Source organism: Molothrus aeneus, chromosome 21, assembly GCF_037042795.1.
Source record: "Molothrus aeneus isolate 106 chromosome 21, BPBGC_Maene_1.0, whole genome shotgun sequence".
Taxonomy (NCBI): domain Eukaryota; kingdom Metazoa; phylum Chordata; class Aves; order Passeriformes; family Icteridae; genus Molothrus; species Molothrus aeneus.
In genome coordinates this window covers 1,260,127-1,278,967 of record NC_089666.1, presented here as the reverse complement: position 1 = coordinate 1,278,967, position 18,841 = coordinate 1,260,127, and the positions used below count along the sequence as shown (strand labels likewise).

The 18,841-nt window shown below is 45.2% G+C and overlaps 1 protein-coding gene across 1 annotated transcript in view; it reads right to left on the bottom strand.

Annotated features, from left to right (window-relative positions):
* The window catches only part of TMCO4 (transmembrane and coiled-coil domains 4), a 36,105-nt gene that overhangs the window by 4,158 nt on the left and 13,106 nt on the right, over nt 1-18,841 (bottom strand). The window contains exons 7-12 of the mRNA XM_066564054.1: nt 18,260-18,379; nt 16,779-16,943; nt 16,168-16,304; nt 14,622-14,706; nt 10,896-11,013; nt 7,914-8,031 (exon numbers count right to left, since the gene is read on the bottom strand). Coding sequence (XP_066420151.1) covers nt 7,914-8,031; nt 10,896-11,013; nt 14,622-14,706; nt 16,168-16,304; nt 16,779-16,943; nt 18,260-18,379 — 743 coding nt within the window. The remainder of the gene's footprint in view (nt 1-7,913; nt 8,032-10,895; nt 11,014-14,621; nt 14,707-16,167; nt 16,305-16,778; nt 16,944-18,259; nt 18,380-18,841) is intronic.

Below are 18,841 nucleotides of genomic sequence, written 5' to 3'. Positions count from 1 at the left end.
GGAGGCAGGCAGTGTGCTGGGGAATGCACAGGTTACTCATACACCCGAGAATTTCACTGCTTTGATGTGGTTTAAGCCCATCAAGGTCCACAGCAAAAAACCCCCTTAAGTTCAAACACCTCTGCAGAGCTTGGTTATTTCAGCAGGAGCAGCAACAACCTTGGAGGGGATCCTTCAGGACTCCCTTTTGGCTAGTACTGTCTGTTTTCATAGCAAATGGCATTTTATGGGGGCTGAAGGAGTTCCTGGAGTGAGCTGAAGGTTCTGGAGCTCAGTGGATAATCACAGCTCACCTCCCAGGAGCCCTCACCTGCCCTGGGTGTCACTCAGAGTGAAACCAAAGGGCACAGCCAGCTCAGCCCCTCAGGTATTGCTATTTTTCACTCTCCCTTTCCCAAAGCTGCAGTGAAGGGGATGTCCAGGACAAGCACTGGAGTCCAGCCCTGCTCTGAACTGAGCTGCCAGGTCTGGGAGCTGATGGTGCAGAAGGGAAGAAGCTCAGATGTCCCTGATGCTTTCCAAAAACTCCTCAGTTCTGGATGCTGCCTCAGAACCCACACAGCCCAAATGGTGGCACAGACTGATGGATTGCAGGGCTCCCAAGCTCTGCCAGGCTCTCCCTCAAGCTCCAGTCAGCTGTGCCAAGCTGGGAGGCTCCTCTGGTCACAGATATTCCCACATGTCACTGAAAGTCTTAATTGTGACTCTGGCTACATCCTGCATGACAAAGGGCATCCACAGAATCCCAGAGTGGTTTGGGCTGCAAGGGACCTTGAAGATCCTCCAATTCCACCCCTGCCATGGCAGGGACACCTCCCACTGTCCCAGGCTGCTCCCAGCCCCATCCAGCCTGGCCTTGGGCACTGCCAGGGATGCAGGGGCAGCCACAGCTGCTCTGGGCACCTGTGCCAGGGCCTGCCCACCCTCACAGGAACAATTCCTTCCCAATATCCCATCCAGCCCTGCCCTCTGGCAGTGGAAGCCATTCCCTGTGTCCTGTCCCTCCATCTCTTGTCCCCAGTCCCTTTCCAGCTTTCCTGGAGCCCCTTTAGGCTCTGGAAAGAGCTCTGAGGTCTTCCTGGAGCCTTCTCTTCTCCAGGCTGAACAATCCCCATTCTCAGCCTGGCAGAAAATGTCCTGGGTTTACCCACAGTTTTCTGATAGCTCATGGCAAAGCCCTGATACTGCCTGGGCAGAGGAGCTGGAAAATCCAGAGACAGCAGGAAACAGAAACCATTCAACATACCCTGACACAGGCTGTGCTGAATGAAGTTAGAATAGGAATAAAATTCTTCTGTTTGGATCCTCAGGAAACAATGTCAAAGTGAGGACAGTGAATACACCCAATAATTCAGAAGCTACAATTTAAATGGATTTATTAAAAAATTGATTCAATTCACCAATTGAATTTGGCACCTGCAGCAATGGTGCATCCTGGGCACCAGCAGTCCTTGAGCAACCAATAAAAATATATTTGAGGAAAATTTGATAGAGCTGAATTTATTTTGGAAATCCTGACAATGCCATTTGCATTATTCTTCTTTAATGTTTCTATTTCTGCTCTGCCAAATTGAGGGAATAAAGAATTATTCTGCTGAGGCTCAGAGGCTTTGCTTTCACATCATCCCTTGGCACAATCACAGTCCTTGTGGACAGAATAAGCCACTCAATTCTTATTTTTCTTCTCATTTCAAAACTCACTTGACTGGTAAAAGTTCTCCTTTCATTGCAGTGATATTTTTTGAGCCAGACTGTAATTTTTCCCTGCAATCATCTTTCAGCCACAACAGATTGATCCAGTCATTGTCACTTCTGGGGTGGTAATTGAGGGATGTTCCCCTCAGACACCCTCAGGCAATTCTACACCAAGGCAAGAGTTTTTTCCAAGAGTTTTTTCCATCAAACTTTGATATGTTTTGTGATCAATGTTGAAAATTCTGAGTAATCATTGGCTTTTGCTGGATTCATCCATTGCTGAAAATCTCTGCCAGCTTTATGCTCAATTTACTTTCAGCAATTCCAAGAGGAAGATGGAGAAGAGTAAAATACAGAATATAACAAGAAAACCCAGGAAGCAAATGGAGGAATCAAGTTCTGAAGGTCTAAGGGACAAATGAAGAGCAGCTGTACATTGATGACAACAGGCAGCACAAAACTGGGAATTAATATTCTGAATTAGTAAAAGATCCTTGAAAGAATTTTAAGGGGAACTGTGCCTTCAGAAATGTCCCTCTGTTGCCAGTAATGCACTCCAAGCCAGCCCCCTGAAGGAAATAGCTCTTCCATTGATTTTTCAGCTGTTTGTGGAGCTGCTGTTGACTATTTTTTGTTGATGCTTTTCCCAACAACTGCCACTCATTTATAAGGTAGCTACAATTAAATACTCATTTTGTGGTGCTAATCCAAGTGGAAATTATTTAAATTCAATGGTTTAAAGAGTGTTTTAAAAGACCCAGTATAAACAGTGCATATAATTATCACTGGGAAATAATTTGGACATAATGTCTTGGGCCATGGAGGACAAGAGATCCCAAAAATAAAGACTGGATTGATACACTGAATTGGAGTGTTCCTAGCAAGAGCTTTGGGCATCCAGGTGTCTGCTACTAGAAACCACAGCAGGCCACTAGTGACCCAAAATACTGAACATATTGATCACACCAGGATTATGGAAAATTCTTCAGGACTCCACACAAGAACACTGAGATGAGGTTTGGTGTCCACAACCAGAGGGATGCATCAGGACCAGCCTGAAGCAGAGGGTGACTCCTGCAACACCCAAAGGGGCTGTCACCCTTCCTCTCCCCATCTTGCTCCAGGAATACACAAGATTTGGCAGCTCAAACATTACCATCTCTGCTGCTTTCAAACCAGGTTCTCAGCCCAACCCCACAAAACAAGGTCTGAGATTAACTAAAGGAATTTTTGCTGATTTTGGGGACAATGATCTGTTCTGACTCATCTCTCATGATGGCAATAATGTGACTGGGCAAGAAGTCTTGGGCATTTGGAAATTCCAAGAGCTGTGGAGCAGTGCCATGTCTCTCCTCAGCAATGTGATATCCTATAAATCCACCTCATGGGGATTTGCAGGAGGTTTAAACCTTCCCCTTCCCCCAGTGTCACCAGGGCAGTGACACCTTCGTGGTATTTCAGTGACATTCAGCTCCTATCAATAATTCAGCTGCTCTAATTGCAGCATCTCAAACACATGATGTGCACAAGGTGTCAGCAAAGTCAGCCTTCCCCCTGATTAACACTTCTAATTGGCTGCTGCACTGGGATTTTGTTTCCATATTAGCTGAGAAGGTCAGAATGGGAGCTCAAAGGGAGCAGAGAAATAACACAGAATCGGTTTTTGTGTTCCAGCAGAAGACAGGAAATGAAAAGCTGAATTTTCTATCCATTACTATTATTATTACTATTATTATTACTATTATTATTACTACTACTACTAATAATAATATCCTACCTGTCTGGGCTCTGTGTGGCCATTCCTGAAGAATCCAGCTGAACAGTACTTTGGGAAAACTCCCACTGCTTTGCTCCACAAAGGGCTGGGATGGGGAAAGCTGCCTGCAAAGCCAACAGCTACAGACCTGCCCACTGCAAACCAGGAAAGAACAGGGGGTGCAGTGCCTGCACTTGCAGGAACTGTCCCATTTCCACATGCAAAGTGCTCTAAGGGGGAATAGAAAATCTGTCAAAGGTGATTTGTGATGCCAGTTGTTATGTTCCACGGGAGATAGATGTGCTGGCATCACAACTTTGCTGGCTCTGCAGAGGAACAGTGAATTTCCTCTGCTGGACTGGGTTTGATGGAAATACAGACCACCTGTGAGTCACTCAAACGTGGCACTGGTCCCCTCAGCTCCTCTGGAGCTGGAGGAGAAGCTGCAGTCCCAGGAATTCAGCCCTGCCTAGGGTAGCTGGGGGCTGTGAACACTCTACACACTCCACAGCTGATGTGGGAATCCCCTGTGGAAGGATACACACGTGTTCCGGGCACCAAGGGGGAATGGGAAAATCCCTCCTGTAGATCTGCAGGAAACTGTGGCTCTCTGCTTGTTCCCAGTTGTGGGAATTTGGGAATTTGGGCACCAACCTTATGAAATATGAGTCCTGTAAAATGGTTCTCTGTGCCTTAGAAGCAGCTGAGCATCCCCAGGCTCCCACAAAGCACATCCAGCTCGAGCAGTCTGTGTGTGCTGCAGCAAGGAGGGACATCAGCCTTTGAGGTTTGTCAGCCACAAAGCAAAAACAAACTGCAAGTTATTAATGGCCTCCTTTGCACTTTTCTTTTGGAAAAGCTTTTTCACTTTCTTCCTCTGTTCTAACACAGTGACACTGCCAGCACTCTCTGCTTGTGTCCCAAAGGGAAAAACATACTGAATATGTATTTAATGTGGGATTCTTAGAGCTCCCAAATCAACAGCAATGAGGAGCACAGAAGATGAAGCCACTGATGATTCCAGGGCTGTGGAAGCCATCCCTGTGACCTCACAGCCTAACAGACAGATGGAATTGTTTCCACAAGGCCCTGGATGTTGCCCTGAGGCAGAGGGGCTCTCCCAGCTCCTCCAGGCAGTTGCCTGGAGCCGAGTTCTGCTCCAAACTCTTGTTCCTCTGATCCTGCCCTTGGGGAGGTGGCACAGCTTACTGGGAACAAGTGAAACAAAGGAGCAATGACATACTGGCAACCTTTTTTTGCCTTTCCAACTCCCCAGGGTTCTTAATTAATCCACATTTTGTAACCACAATTAATTCTTTGCTGCAAGTCTTGGGAATACAGTGGGAAAAGCCACAATTTAATGTGCTTGGAGAAAAAAAGCCTGACTCACAGAAGTGACAAATCAATTGGATTTTACAAAATTCAGACTTTCCATCTGCTCGTGGTATTGATGTACCTGACTGCCTTGAAGCTGTCTTCCCTCATAATGGGAATTTTGGTCCCTTTTCTGAGAGCTGACAGGAGGTTGGATCCAGGTGGGGGGTTGGTCTCTTCTCCCAGTTGACAAGTGAGAGAACAAGAGGAAACAGCCTCAGTCTGTGCCAGAGGACATTTAGATTGGATGTTAGGGGAAATTTCTCCATGGAAAGGGCTGTTCAGCCCTGGCACAGGGCAAGGATGGCATTCCCTTCCCTGGAGGGATTTAAAAGCTGTGTGGATGTAGCACTTGGGGACGTGGGTTAGTGGTGGCCTTGGCAGTGCTGGGGGAACAACTGGCCTCAAGGGTCTCTTGAGAGCTTTTCCCCCCTCACCAATTCCACAATTCTAAGATCCATCCCTGCTCTCCCCTGGACTTCCAGCCATGCATCCTCACTGCCTCTAAACCTGCAAGTTCATCCCTAACTGCTGCTGCTGTGAAACTGCCCATTCCTGACTTGTTGCTGACTCCTGAGCCTCCCTGAAGGTGCTCCTTGAGCAGTTCTGCAATATTCAAATATTAATTCAGATTGCACTGAACAAACTCCTCTGGGAACAAACAGCAATCAGGATAATCCCCTGCAGCTCCACAACTTCCTTGGTCTCTAACAGGTGCTGTTAAATAAATCCATAGCATAAATCAGCCCCTTTGTAACCATGAGGAAGGATTTTATAACTGCATTTGCTGAGTGGGAGGATATTTTTCTCTCTGCTTTTTTACTGACAGTCAGATAAAATCACACTAATCAAGAGAGACATGAGATGGAGGCCTTGGAGGTGAATTGCTGTTTATACTGAGGGCTCCTAATCCTCCACTCTTTTGAGAATTCTGGTGCTACAGCAAAGAGAACCAAGCTGGTTGGATACAGACCAGTTTTCATTATGGATGGACCAGAGGATGCCAAAACCAATGATGGTGCTTCATAATATTTTCATGCTGAGCCCTTTGCATCAGCTATACTTTATTGTTCTATCACAGCTTGTCCTTCTCCTGGCAGGACACTCACAGGGACCTCCAACAAGGGCAACTGCAGGAGTGGAGCTGGTCTCCATAAAGAAAATACCTGAATCACTATATATCTCTGAATATCACTTTGTATTTTTTTGTTATGCTACTGCACTGTACTTGCAGCAAAATCCATCTTTGCTTTCTTGCCACTTTAAAAAATATTGCCCCTGGATATTTCCTTCCCCATTCCTGTTCCTTTTATTTCTAAAATGTTCACCAAAATGCACTGTATTTCTTCCCATGGTCTGGAAAATGGATCAAGGCAATGACACCTACTTAACATATATTTTTCCTCCCCAAAGCTTTGCAGTGAGATGAAGGAAGTGTCAATTCCTTCTGAAGGAGAGCAGCACTGGGACTGACTGCTGGCAGCAGGCAGCCAGGATGCAGACACATGGCCCTGGGAGATGAGCAGAGAGCAGCTCTGCAAACCTTATTCATTCAGTGAAATGTAAATCTGCTCCTCTGAGGGAAGTGGAGAAGCTGCTGTGATCCAGGCAGGATAAAGTGTGCAGGCTCCAGGGGTTTTCAGCTTCAGGAGGCAGAGAGTCATGAGAAGGAGGGTCTCTGAAGAGAACTCAGAAAGAGAGGGGTGACATGGACTGACTGACAGGAAATGTAACCCCATGCCACCACTTGGCATCTTGGGCCATTTTCATGCCAGCAACAGATGTCAGAGAGCAAATGAGTACTGGCAGCTCTGGGATGGTGAGAAAATGGATGTGGGAGTGTGGAAATGCTGACAACCCAGAGAGATGCAAAGATGCATGGGCCATGTTTAAAAGCCTCCACGAAACCCCCTCCTCCTGGGAAGCCCCTGTTTTGTTCCTCCAAGGCTCCATTCCCTCTGCTCAGCACCAAGCCCTGCTTGTGCTGCCAAGGGCTGTGCAGAGCTCAGTTATCATGAATGAAATGAGTTGAGAACAGTTGGGTATTTATAGGCTTAGCAAGCTGGTGCTCCAAAAAATCTAAAAGCTCTTCAAAGTGCCTTTAGCTCCAGAGCAGCACTGATGGTCCCTGCCAGCTTGTGGGGACACTTGGGAAGAAGAGCTGACCATGGAAATATCCTGAGCTTTGTGTTGGGCATCTTCCAGTTTGCAGAGAGAAAACAATAAATTAAAACATTAAGAAATGGAAAAAACACAATGGCATGCCCAAGATTTCTGTGGATATGGATACACAAGATAAGCTCTGCCTGGTTTTCTGTGGAAGAGCCAACAACATGGTGATGAGTGTAAGATAATTGAGTTGAATATTGCTTAGATATATTGCCAGATGTTCTAACAGTGGCTTATCACTAATGACACCAGACAGCTTTGAGGAAGTTAAATGTTTCCCAGATATACCAGTGAATCTCTCCCTGTTTCCCGGAGACACACTCTGAAAAGGCAGCAGGACCTGGCAAACCAACAGTTGTTATCACAGAGCTTCTGTAATTCCAAAGCAGTTCCAGCTCCTGCAGCCCTGGGGACCAAGGTACAAGGGCCAGGAGCCTGGCCCTGCCTGAACCTGAGCACTGTGGAGGCTCCACCAAGATAAGATAGTGGGTAGCACCTGCCATGTGCGTGTTTGAGATCCACGTTTTCCAGGTGCTGATCCCACCTCCCCAGGATCCACTCTCACAGGGCTTGGGACTCAGCTCTTTCCAACCCAGACCATTCCATGATTCTCTGACAGCAAGGCCCTTCTTGAGGGCTGACAGAATTTTCTATCTCCACTATGAGATATGTCAGAACCAAAAAAACCCAAACATATCCAACAGGAGAGGCAGAGTCTCATTGTTTTGCTCAGTGTTGAGCACTAGCTGGGCCAACAAAATCCAGAGGGAAGTGTGGATAAGTGTTCTCTCAAAGTCAGGAAAGAAGGACAATGTACCTAGAGGGGCTCTCTTCAGTCCCCAGCTTCCCCAGTGCAGTGTGGGGTTACAGTGCTGCAGGCAAAGAATGATGGAGAAAAAATGAGAATATGAGAACTTACCACAGAGGAAAGGTCCATGTTCACCATCCTCCTGTCATCCAGGTCGACTGGCTGGAGGCCTGCAACATTGAGCTGGACAGAGGAGGTTCTGTAAACAAAGCTCAGCAGCCAGTCCCCCCTGGAAGCAGAGAAGAGTGGGAATAATCTTGTTGCCCAATCAATGCCATGTGGAATCAAAGAATTCCAGAACAGTTTGAGTTGGAAGGGAGCTTAAAGCTTATCCTGTTCCACCCCCCACCATGGGCAGGGGCTCCTTCCAGTAGATCAGGTTGCTCCAAGCCCTGTCCACCCTGACCTGGAACACTTCCAGCGTGTTACTACTTAGACCATGAGAGTGGAAGTGCTGGGAAGCACAGTGATGTCTGGACCAAGACCTGCTGCAGGTCTGTGTGAGGTAGCAACCACACCAGGAATGACTTGCTGGATTCAGGGCAGGTTCCTGGGACACAGGGGTGTAAGTCTGAACTGAATTCTGATCCATGGCTGTCGTGTCTTTACTGCAGTGAGTTTAAAAATCTGACCCTTCTGTTTATTTCTATGTTTGCTCAGGGTTTGCACATTGACATATTTGATGCTTTTAATGTACTGGTATGTTCTCCAGGCCATAAAGCTGCAAAAGTGATGAGACCTACAACACTGATGTTGTGACATAAATATTGACTGTGAAGCTCCTGGGAGTGCTCCTGATTTATAGGTGCTGTAGAAATACATGGCTTCAGTGACAGAACTAGGAAGGGTTTGTTCCCACTCTAAAGCAGTGCCATAAGTCACTGTGACAGTTTCAGGGTAGACTGTAGCATGAAGAGAGAAGGAAATACAATTCTGAGCTGAGCAACAGCATAAAATCTGGGTACCAAAATGCCACTGTACTCTACAGAGCAGATTTAAGTGGTACACGAGTGAGATTTGTGCTCTGTGATGGCAGCAGGTGAAATGCTCCTGGCAAAGGTGCCCATTCCCGGCTACTCCCAAATAATCCACACTAGGAGTTGTAAGTCTATGCAGAGGCCTCCAAAACCTTTACAACACATTCACACTGCTCAGGTGTTGGTTCTTTCAAAAGCTGAGCCAATCCAACTGATTTGGGTGAGGTTTCCCACTGGGAATTTGCAGCCCTGCTGTTTAAGTGGGAGGGAACAGCTCCAAGAGCTGACAGGGCTCTCACTTGCCCTGTCCCCTCATATTCCAAAGCCAAAGGAGAACAAGAACTGAAGCTCAACAGTTGGGCTCAAATCTGATCTTACAGGAATTCTATTCAGTGTAATTCATCCAACCTAAACAGAGTTACTCCTGAAGTGACAGAATGAGGCCACCCTTTGTGCAAGCAAGAGACCAGAGAAATCAGAATCAGGTGAGGCCTTACCACAAAATGTTTGTATAATCTTTCTCTGTACCTCAATCCTCACAGAAATTCCCTAAATCTCTCAATTCCCTCCTCTAGCTGCCCCTCAGGTTGCCTGAATAACCCTCTGGACGCATACACACTGTATTTTATTCCAACAGCACAGTCAGGATTAGAAACTGTAACAAATCTTTTTTGTGTCTCTGTGTGTGTTATAGGAAATGGATACAATAAGCAGTGATACAGTGAAATTTCTTTTTGTAGAACACAGACAGGAACAATATTTTCTGGGTAAACTCAGTTATATGCAATGATTTCTATGATTTATGGCTTCTTGGAGGAACTCAGAGCACTCCCAGGGAGGCAGCTTTTCCTAATGGTATAGGAAGAAACACTGCAAGTGGTGTTTACATCTGGCATCCCTGAAAATCCTGGGATCCAAAGAGGACAAAAGCAACAATTCCCAGTCTAGCTGAGAGATAGGATTGATAATTTGTTGTTTTAACCTTGAATACTTTTAATTAATTTATTTAATTATTCTTTCTAAGTTCAAACATTCTGTTAAAATCATAGTAACACAGCACTTCCCCACCTTCTATGTACATGTGTAGGCATCCATATGGATGCATGCATGGGAAACACCAGCAGCATTTTCACCTCTCCTTGACCCAAGGGCTCACAGCTTTATAAACTGTCTTGACTTGAAGATTCTTTGCTAATTTTCTTGCCTGGTTATTTCTCAATTTATTTCCCCATGTTCTTAGTCTTTCCCGCTTATTCCTTGGTTTTAATTTCCCCTTATCTAATTGTGCTGGTAAGCAGTGTTCCTGCCACAATTATCTTCCAAGACACAGTCATTAGGTTTGAAGCTGTCACTTGACTACTTAATAGCTTTTCTGAGATTGCTTCAGCTGTTTCAGACCTCTGAACCTCCCTCTTCTCACCCAGCAGCTCCTATAACTCTGCAAACAGTTGTCTGCTTTTATTTCTAGAATGTTTTTCAATGTGGTTTTAAAGGGCTGGTATTTGTTTTGAAGGCAATCTTTGTATTCTTTCATATCCTTACTAAATTTGCTACAGCTATTCCAGTTATTCTTCCTTTGCAAGTTAAATATCTTGTTCATGTGGACTGTCTTGTCCAGAAACCCACTCCAGATATAAAACCCTTAAATTTGCTTGAGCTCCTTCCCTTCCATTGTGATTTTCACATATTTTTCCCCATAAGCAGCCACAAGTGAACTGCATCTTAAAGCTTTTACAGATTCTAATTCCCAATCTTTAAGTCAGCAAACTTAACTGCTGTATTTATAGTCCTTGACACAAAGCTGAGATTTAAAGGGCCTTCAGAATACATCAGATTACACACACAAACCCAGCCACTTTAGGCTGTGAGTGGCAGAACACTGTCCCTCTATGAATACAAGTTTCCAGTGGCACAAAGAGCCAAGAGCTGCATCAAACAGCCTCCAGGGGCCTCCTGAAGCTGCCATCTCAAATGGATCTGAGGCAGAGGCCTGGAGGGAGGAGGCTCTGGCACTGCTCAATCAATGTCCTCACCAGCACTCACAAAGTGCTTGAAAGGGATAAATGCCCCAAACCATTTCCAGGCTAACAAGGCTGGGCACTGAGCTCACACTGACCTGCAGAAGCCATTTATGATCCTGCCTGACACCACTCTGGTGAGAGCTCTCCAGTGCTTGGCCTCTCCTTCCACTGGAGCTCCCAGTAAGACAACATCTTCAATGATCCCTTGTGAGTCTGTCAAGGTGAAAGCACAACAGTTCAGATTTAGAAGATGGAACAGAAAATATTCTTATGGGAAGTGTGTTCAGATGCGCACAAAAATCATAATTTAGGTGAAAATCAATTTGATTGAAAGATAGAAACAATGGAAAGGAGGATCATAAATAAAACTTTGCATACATCTTAAGTGTCCACAATTCACCTGGAGTTAGTAAATGTGAAAAACTGAGATCCTCAGACAGTGCAAAGGACCAAGCACTGGAAAGGAGAAGTGGCCTGGCCTCAGCCCAGAAAGGTGCTGTTCAAGCAGCCAGCCTCTGGAAAGGTCTGGAAACCCCTGGAAAGGGCTTTCTGCAGACTCACTGATGTGGGTTTGCACAGAGCTTTGAAACAGGTGAAGGGGTCTGAGATCCCACAGTGTGAGCAAATGTTGTCCTACGTGCAGCATGAGGAGCTCTTGCCACAGCTGATTCTATGAAAAACATGACCTGAACATGCAAGGGGAAATCCCAAATTGTTAATATTGATTTGGAAATAGCAACAATGGAGGCACTTGCCAATACCCAGTGAAGATCCACCAAACTGCTTTGATTTCCTTCTGCTGTAACCTGAATGCCCAGGGCCTGATTTGCTGAACAGCATTGTTAACTTTTAAGCATAATAAATCTTCCTGACTTACCAGAGAGCTGCAGCTGGGCAATTTCAGGAGGAATAATGATGGAATGAGAGATATTGGGCAGCCCTGCAACTTTCCTAAACTCCTGAACAATATATCAGTATCTTCCATAAATCTTTGTAAAGAGAGATGAATCCTCTGATGCCACAGCAGTTAAATGGAAGACTCATGAGCAGAACATTCCAAATCCATACTCGGCACCTGTGGGAGACCAGGCTAAACCCAACATTTCAGGGAGAGGTTCTGCCTGGGCACTTTTCAAATGCAAATCACTTAGCTTCCTTCCCCTGATAGCAGTAAAGGATTGGAGCTGCCTGCAGAGCCTGCATCCTTCTCTGCTGTGTAAATCCCGTGCCTGACAAATTCAAATGAGCTCTCCTGGAATTATTTCTTATTGCAGAGCAATTTTTGCACCAATCAAAAAGAGCAAAGAGCAATTCAATTTTGTGAGTGTAATCTGTGAGCAATAAAGCCCTGTACCCATAATTATGGGCAATGAAAAGGAAGCACAGAGTCTTGCAGGAAGCTTGTCCCAACCAAGGTTCTAAATTCCATGTCCGTGGTGTGAGCCAAGTGAATAAACAAGCAGCTAATTCATCAGGATCCTGAATGTTTGGGCAAGGTGTTGGAAGCTTTTGTTTCTCCAATCCTTTGTCCAGTTTATTGCTTGCTTAGAACAAAAAAAAAAGTTTAGCCTTGGCTGAAAAATGTTCATTTTCTTTGAAATGTTGACAGGATAGAAACCTGGGAACAGATCACTGGCCTGCAGAGCAGCTGAGGCTCAAGATAAAGGAAATCTATTTCACAGTTTGTAAATCTTTTAGATGATGAAGAACAATAAAGTCTGTAAAAGCAGTGAAAAAAAAAATTACTTAACCATTTACCCTCATAGAGAGTGGCTAATGAATAAGGAGTTTTATAAAGGAAAATTTCCAACCAAGTCCAAGCAGGTGAGAACAGAGTGAGAATGAGAGGCCAAAATTCAAACCTGATTAAGATGATTTCTCCAGAAAAGGTGTGGAAGAAAGAAGCTGTCCCAGAGATCATAACCAATTCTGGGAGCTGGGCTTTGCTGTACCCTAGGGATGCAACTCACTGGGAAAGGGAAAGCACCTCAGCACATCAGTCCTGACTGGAGGGAGAACAGCACTGGAATTCAGCTCTGGCTTTGTACAGATGTTCCAGGGCAGAGCTGGCTGCAATATTCCCAACACTGAGCACAGCAGGGATCACAGCCCAGTGGGATACTGGTCACATGAGCTGTGATCAGTACAAACACTCAGTGTGTGACACCTCACCCCTGTCACACACAGCTGGGTTTCAAGGTTTGGTCTCTGCTGGTAACAGCTATTATCAATTTGCATTAGTTTGCTAATTGCTAAGTATTTACTAAAAGGCATGGGAATCACGATGAAGAAATCAGAGCAATGGTCCTCCCACTCAGTAACGTGTCTCTGATGGCTCATTGACTCCAGCTCCTGCCATAATGGCATTTTCTGGAAACCTGCTGAGTTCTGGCTCCCGAAGTGATCCGTGATGAAGTATCCCGAGGTTGTTCCATTGCTTTGCAGAGAAGCATTTGAACAGAATCTGTGTTTCTGCCATGGTGTTTCACTGGCCAATCCATCATTAGCTCTTTGTCCTCAGAAATGCCAGTGCCATCTGGATGCAGAGCCCTGCATGACGAGGCCGTATGTTCCTTTCGTGTGAGACATCCACGTCCAAACCCAAATCAGTCTCAGCTGTCCCAGGTCCCAGCTCTGCCCCTTCTGTGGCTTGCTCTGGAATGTGCCTGTGAGAACGCCTTGGCAATCTGTGCTAAACATGCTGCTTTTCATCTCACAAACAGCTCAGCTTTCAGAATTCAATTAAAGAACTGAAAAATCAGTGTACAGTGGGAGCTGCTCTGATACATCACCACAGTACTTGGATTTCCTTGCAGTGGCAGCCAACCTTCCAGACCCTTAAGGATTTCCTCCCTAAGCTATGGGATTGTGTCATTCCAGAGCCTGCAGACTGAAATAAAAACCTGGAAATACCTCAGCCCTTGGCATTCTCAGGACACAAAATGTGTAGATCTAGGGCCAGATTAGGATCTGGGTTCTGGCTCCAGTGTAACTCCATAAGGATTATTCTGGATTTGATTATATTTATTTTGAGAACAGAATTCCTGTATTTCAAGACTTTTATCTTAAATCACAAGTGAAGTTCTGGCACACAGCTGTCAATCCTGACCTTCTCCATCCTCACTTGACTCTGTTCCCACCTTCTTGGACTTTACTGGACATTTTCCTTTATAAAATTCCCTAGTTATGATTTACTGTGAAGTAAGTGGTTAATGAGTTCAATTGCTACGTGGGGGGAAGGCAGGCTGCACGCACTCACTGCTGACTCAACTCCAAGATACAATTTTCATCAACTGATCATAATGATTTTACACTTTTCTTTTTTTACTAAATTAAAAATAGAAATCTATTAATAAACAGAACCACAATGGGTAATAAATTGGCAGATGGTTTTATACTTGACTTTGGGGGAAAATTACCATGAAAATAGCAGATGACAGTGGCATTTCAGAGACTTAAATGGAAGGCAGAACTCAGGGAATCAGATACAAGAGCTGCAGAGAGCTCCCAAGAAAGGCAAAGCATCCTCTGCTGGGATCAGGCAGTGCACAGGCAGCTCCAGACTGATCACAAATGTCACGTTGTTGTTCACACACCAAAATGACCCACTGAAACCCCTCAAGTGAAGACAGCAGATTTTTTCTGCTGGACTGGGGGAAACAACAGAAGAATTTGGCTCCAAAGGCACTTAAACCTTGGGGTTTTTAAAATTTTATTCCCATCCTAAAAGAGCCAAGCTGTATTCTTCCTCTTGGAAGAAAAATTTCTCCACCAGGAGTAAGGAAAATAAAAGAAAAAATGGTTTAGAAAGTGAATGTTACCTTTTTCCTGAGCCATTTCCTGCAGGCAGAAGTAAATGACTCTGGCACCCAGGCTGAAGCCAATCAGAGTGACAGGTCTCTGGCCCTGAGAAAGAAGGAGAGGAAAAAATTGCCACCAAATGGTGTTTTCTCTGGAAAGAGATCAGGCTGGGGATCCCTGAGAGCCTGAGACACAGAGCACCTGCTTGTGAAATAGTGGAGGAATTTGGTCGGTTTCAAAGGCATCAGGTCTCCTCAAAGTTATGCCCAGTTCAATATGAAGAATGCTACATATTTGTATTTTGTATGTTTTGATTTTCAGAAAATCAACTGAAAACAATCTAGTGATCAGAAGTTACAACAAAGGGGATGTTTCAAACAGAACCAAAACAGATGCTGTTGTTGGTTTGAAATTTCCAAAAACCTTATTCAAGGAACAAAATTTTCCTAGAAATGTTTCCATACACAGAAGAAGAAGCTGTAGTACAAAAATACTGACCACTTCCAGATTTCAGGCTGAGTGACAGCAGCAGCATGCGACGGTTATAAAAGATGATTTGGCTTTTAAGCTTTAAGCTTTTATTTTGAACAGCCTAATAAGATTTTCTGTAAGATTAAAGGGAGCCTAATCCCAACATCAATGAAAAATGGTCTTTGTAATATCCAGGGAGCAGGTGTGCAATGGGCACCCCAGACTTCTCATTAACTAGTTTTAGACTCTCCAGCATACTGGAATGTGTGTTTTCACAACAGCAAATGCTTAACAAGCAAGAACCAATGCCCCATAGCAAAAGAAAGGGCTTGTATGAAATAAAGTTTATTGAATTTTCTAGGATTGGGTTTTTATGAGAAATCAAGTTTGTTCCTCCTCTGCTGTTCCACCTTGCTGGGACACATGGCTCTGGGGCCACAGCTCCCCTTGGGCTCCTCTATGATCAGCAGTGCCTGGTGTGAGACAAACACGTGGCCAGCAAACACCAGCTCTGGCCCAGTAAATGATGGCAGGCTCTGGGCGGCAGAAATCTTTTATTGAGCCTTTTCAGAGAAACTTCTGTTACTTCTGTCAGGTACCAGCCCGTTCCCCTTCCCTGCAGGCAAAGCCACAGAGCCACTGGGCATTGGCTGCCACCCACTCTTCTCTCCCGTTGTTTTCCAGGTGCCTCTTAATGATCCATAAATATTTTTTAACACTTTGTATTCTCCCTTCCTTTTCACCCATCCTCACCTCCTGCTCTCTGACTTCCACTTGGTCAGTGGGCCTGGCTGTGTTGTGACATGGTTAAGCCAAGGCTCATTTATGACCCGGATCTCTTCTTCCTCATTGAAAAAAGCTTTAGCTTAAATGGAACAAATCTCAGCAGGATTTCTCTGATCCACTTGGGACCTCCTCCTTTTCCCCATTAAGCCAGATATCTGCTGGTCACCTTCACGCAGCACTCTCTGTGTTTTTGTTTTATTAATTTTTGTACCCTTAGAAAGATACCATTTAACCAGCATGAGTATAAAACTTCACCTCCCTGGGCCAGTCCCTTCCAGCTGTTACTCCTGGATAACTGTAGCCAGTTACCTGCTGTCTGCTGAGCAGGATGTGTGCAAGGTGCTTGCCCACTTCAGCAGAGCGATGCAGACACACTCCCCAGGGGTTGTCAATGACACTGGCAACAGTCAGGAGTGATGCTGGCCAAGTCAAGGCTGTCACAATCCCTGCAACACACACAGAAGTTCCTTAGAAAACATCAAAAGCAAGAGAGTTCACTGAAATTAAAGGCTAAGCCTAGGAGCTTATGTCATTTCCAGCTCTTCTTTCCTAATAGCTGTGTTGAGAAATGCTTTGCTGGACTAAAGATAAGAAAGAATCTGATGTTCTGGCACAGGGGGAATGCGTGTTGGGCCGTTTCTGTAGAGCAGTAAATGTGTAATAATAGAGGGAAATGAACAGTCCCAGGTGAAGGAAGGTGTTTCCAGCTGTAACTTGAACAGAATGACGCAATGACATGGTGGCTCAGCAGTCCAGGAAAGCACAGTTAAATTACAGGTGTGGTAGAGGAGGTTCTCAGGTCACTTCTGGGCAATGCCAGCACGGCCTCCTCCAAAACATTCCTTCTTCAGGAAAGCTCCTTTAACACTGAAACTGCACAACAGCCACTCAAGCACATCTGACAGGATTTAGTTTCTTACCTGACAAGACAGTGAATTTTAGGGCTTCTTGAGCCATCATGTTCACAAAGCCATTCAGCAGGGAATCCAAGGCGTTGCCAAGCTCCATCAAGTACTTGGATTCCCAGGCCAGGCAGTACTGCTCACTCGAGTGCAACATGCTGCTCCACGGGGCTGTGAAGCTCCCTGGGAAAGGTTGCAAAGATGGAATTCATGTTGGGAGAGAACACAATGGCTGATTCCTGGCAAGAGGAGCCCAACAGAGGATCAGAACAGAACCTGCAGGACACTGGAATATTCTAGCAACGCTATTAATGACAGATCAACACTGAAGGGCAGAGCAGAACTGTCATCTTAATTAATTAAAAGCCTTCCCACATTGTTTCTTGCCCAAGCAATGCAGATCAGGTTGAGGCTGCTGATCAAAGTGACACAAGATCCCCACTGTAGTCTGTCTTATTATTACTGGGGACACGTTGATTGCTGACTACTTGCAGCTCCAAAACCACAAGGTGGCAAATTCCATAAAACTCCTGTCCTCAGTCCCTCTGCTTGAAGGAGTGTGTACACAGACAGACACTGCTGTAAGGGGGAAAATGGATGACAACCCTAGTTTTGTTCTTTAAAACATTCTAGCAGATTGCTAGTTATGGAAGAAGAATGTGTGTCATCTGTAACTCCCTTTTACGGGCAAACAGACACAAAACGTTCCTGGAGGAACACACTTGCCTCTCTAACTGTGCCTGGGAGCCCTCCAGCTCTGAGGATTTGGACCTCTGGCAAGTGAAGAGAGAAGCCAAAGCATAGCACTGCAAAATGAGATCTTCCCTGTGACAGCAAGCTGCAGCCTGGCAAGTGACAGGGCGAGGCATCCTTCTGCATTAATGATATCCAGAGTTAATTATGGTGCTTCTCAATAAACTGGCAGCTGTTCAGTCAGCTGAAGCTGAGCACATTAGCAGACAGGTGACATATTTTATATGACAAGCTACACTGGAAAACAAAGCACTACAGACCTATCAAGGTTTCCCCTGTAAGTCACCTCCGGAGTGCTGTCCTTAACAGGATTTACTTGACAGAACTTTCTTGCCAATAAACCTCATTAGCTGGCAGATATGGAGAGAGCAAAACCACACTATTTTCTGTTAATTCCTGGTGGATAAACATAAGGTCTCAGAGACACTTTGTACTAGTGCTGGCAATCATCTTCCAGACAGATCTTTTCTGGCAAAAGCATGCAACAGTTCCTATCAGAAACAATCCTGCTAGGGCTGCTCCCAGTCCTGCTACCACCACCAACATAATGCCCTCTTTTTTTTTCCTCTGTTTGCCTGGGATTGCAGATTGAGTTGCAAAGTCTTATGGTGAGAATTGATGTGGTTCAGTTATCATGCCATGGAAATGTGGGGCAGATATGGTGCATTTGTGAGCATAAACACAGCCTGGAGTAGGACACAGCCACAGCTCTTGGAGCTCCTCTCAGCTTCTCATCATGCTCTTACCATATTTGCCAGTGCACAGCCATCCAGTGATTGCTATGGTGATGTGGAGCTGCTTCCCTTCCGTAAGTGGGAGGAATTCAAACTCTTCTATGGCTCCCACACGTTTCTTCATTTTGTATCCTACACAGAGCCAGGAAGAAACACACGGCTCAGAGATGGCACAGAAAGGACACCCTCTGCTAACAGTAGGAGTTTGTTAAGAAATTAATTGGGTAATCTGGAGAGGGTTTTTTCCTTTCCAAAACCCTCAGTCAGCCCATGCATTACTTATAGCATAGTAAGGAGCCAACATGATTTTTTTTTCTGAGGTTGTGTGATCTGGGGGAATCCAGCAGAAGGATTTTTTTTTGCTGTAACAGCTGCTTTTCTCCATGGCAGCATCTTTCTAACCCAAAGCAGGAGGTTTTCATTTCCTTCATTAACCACACACCAAATACTCCTTCCCTATTTGGTCACCAGGGGCTACACAGTACCTTAATCAGCACTGAGACAAAAATCTCACAGATTACACCTCAAATCGCTTCCCTCACTCTGCAGAGAGCTCAGTGGGGTCATTAACTGTGCTTGCAGACATGATCCTGT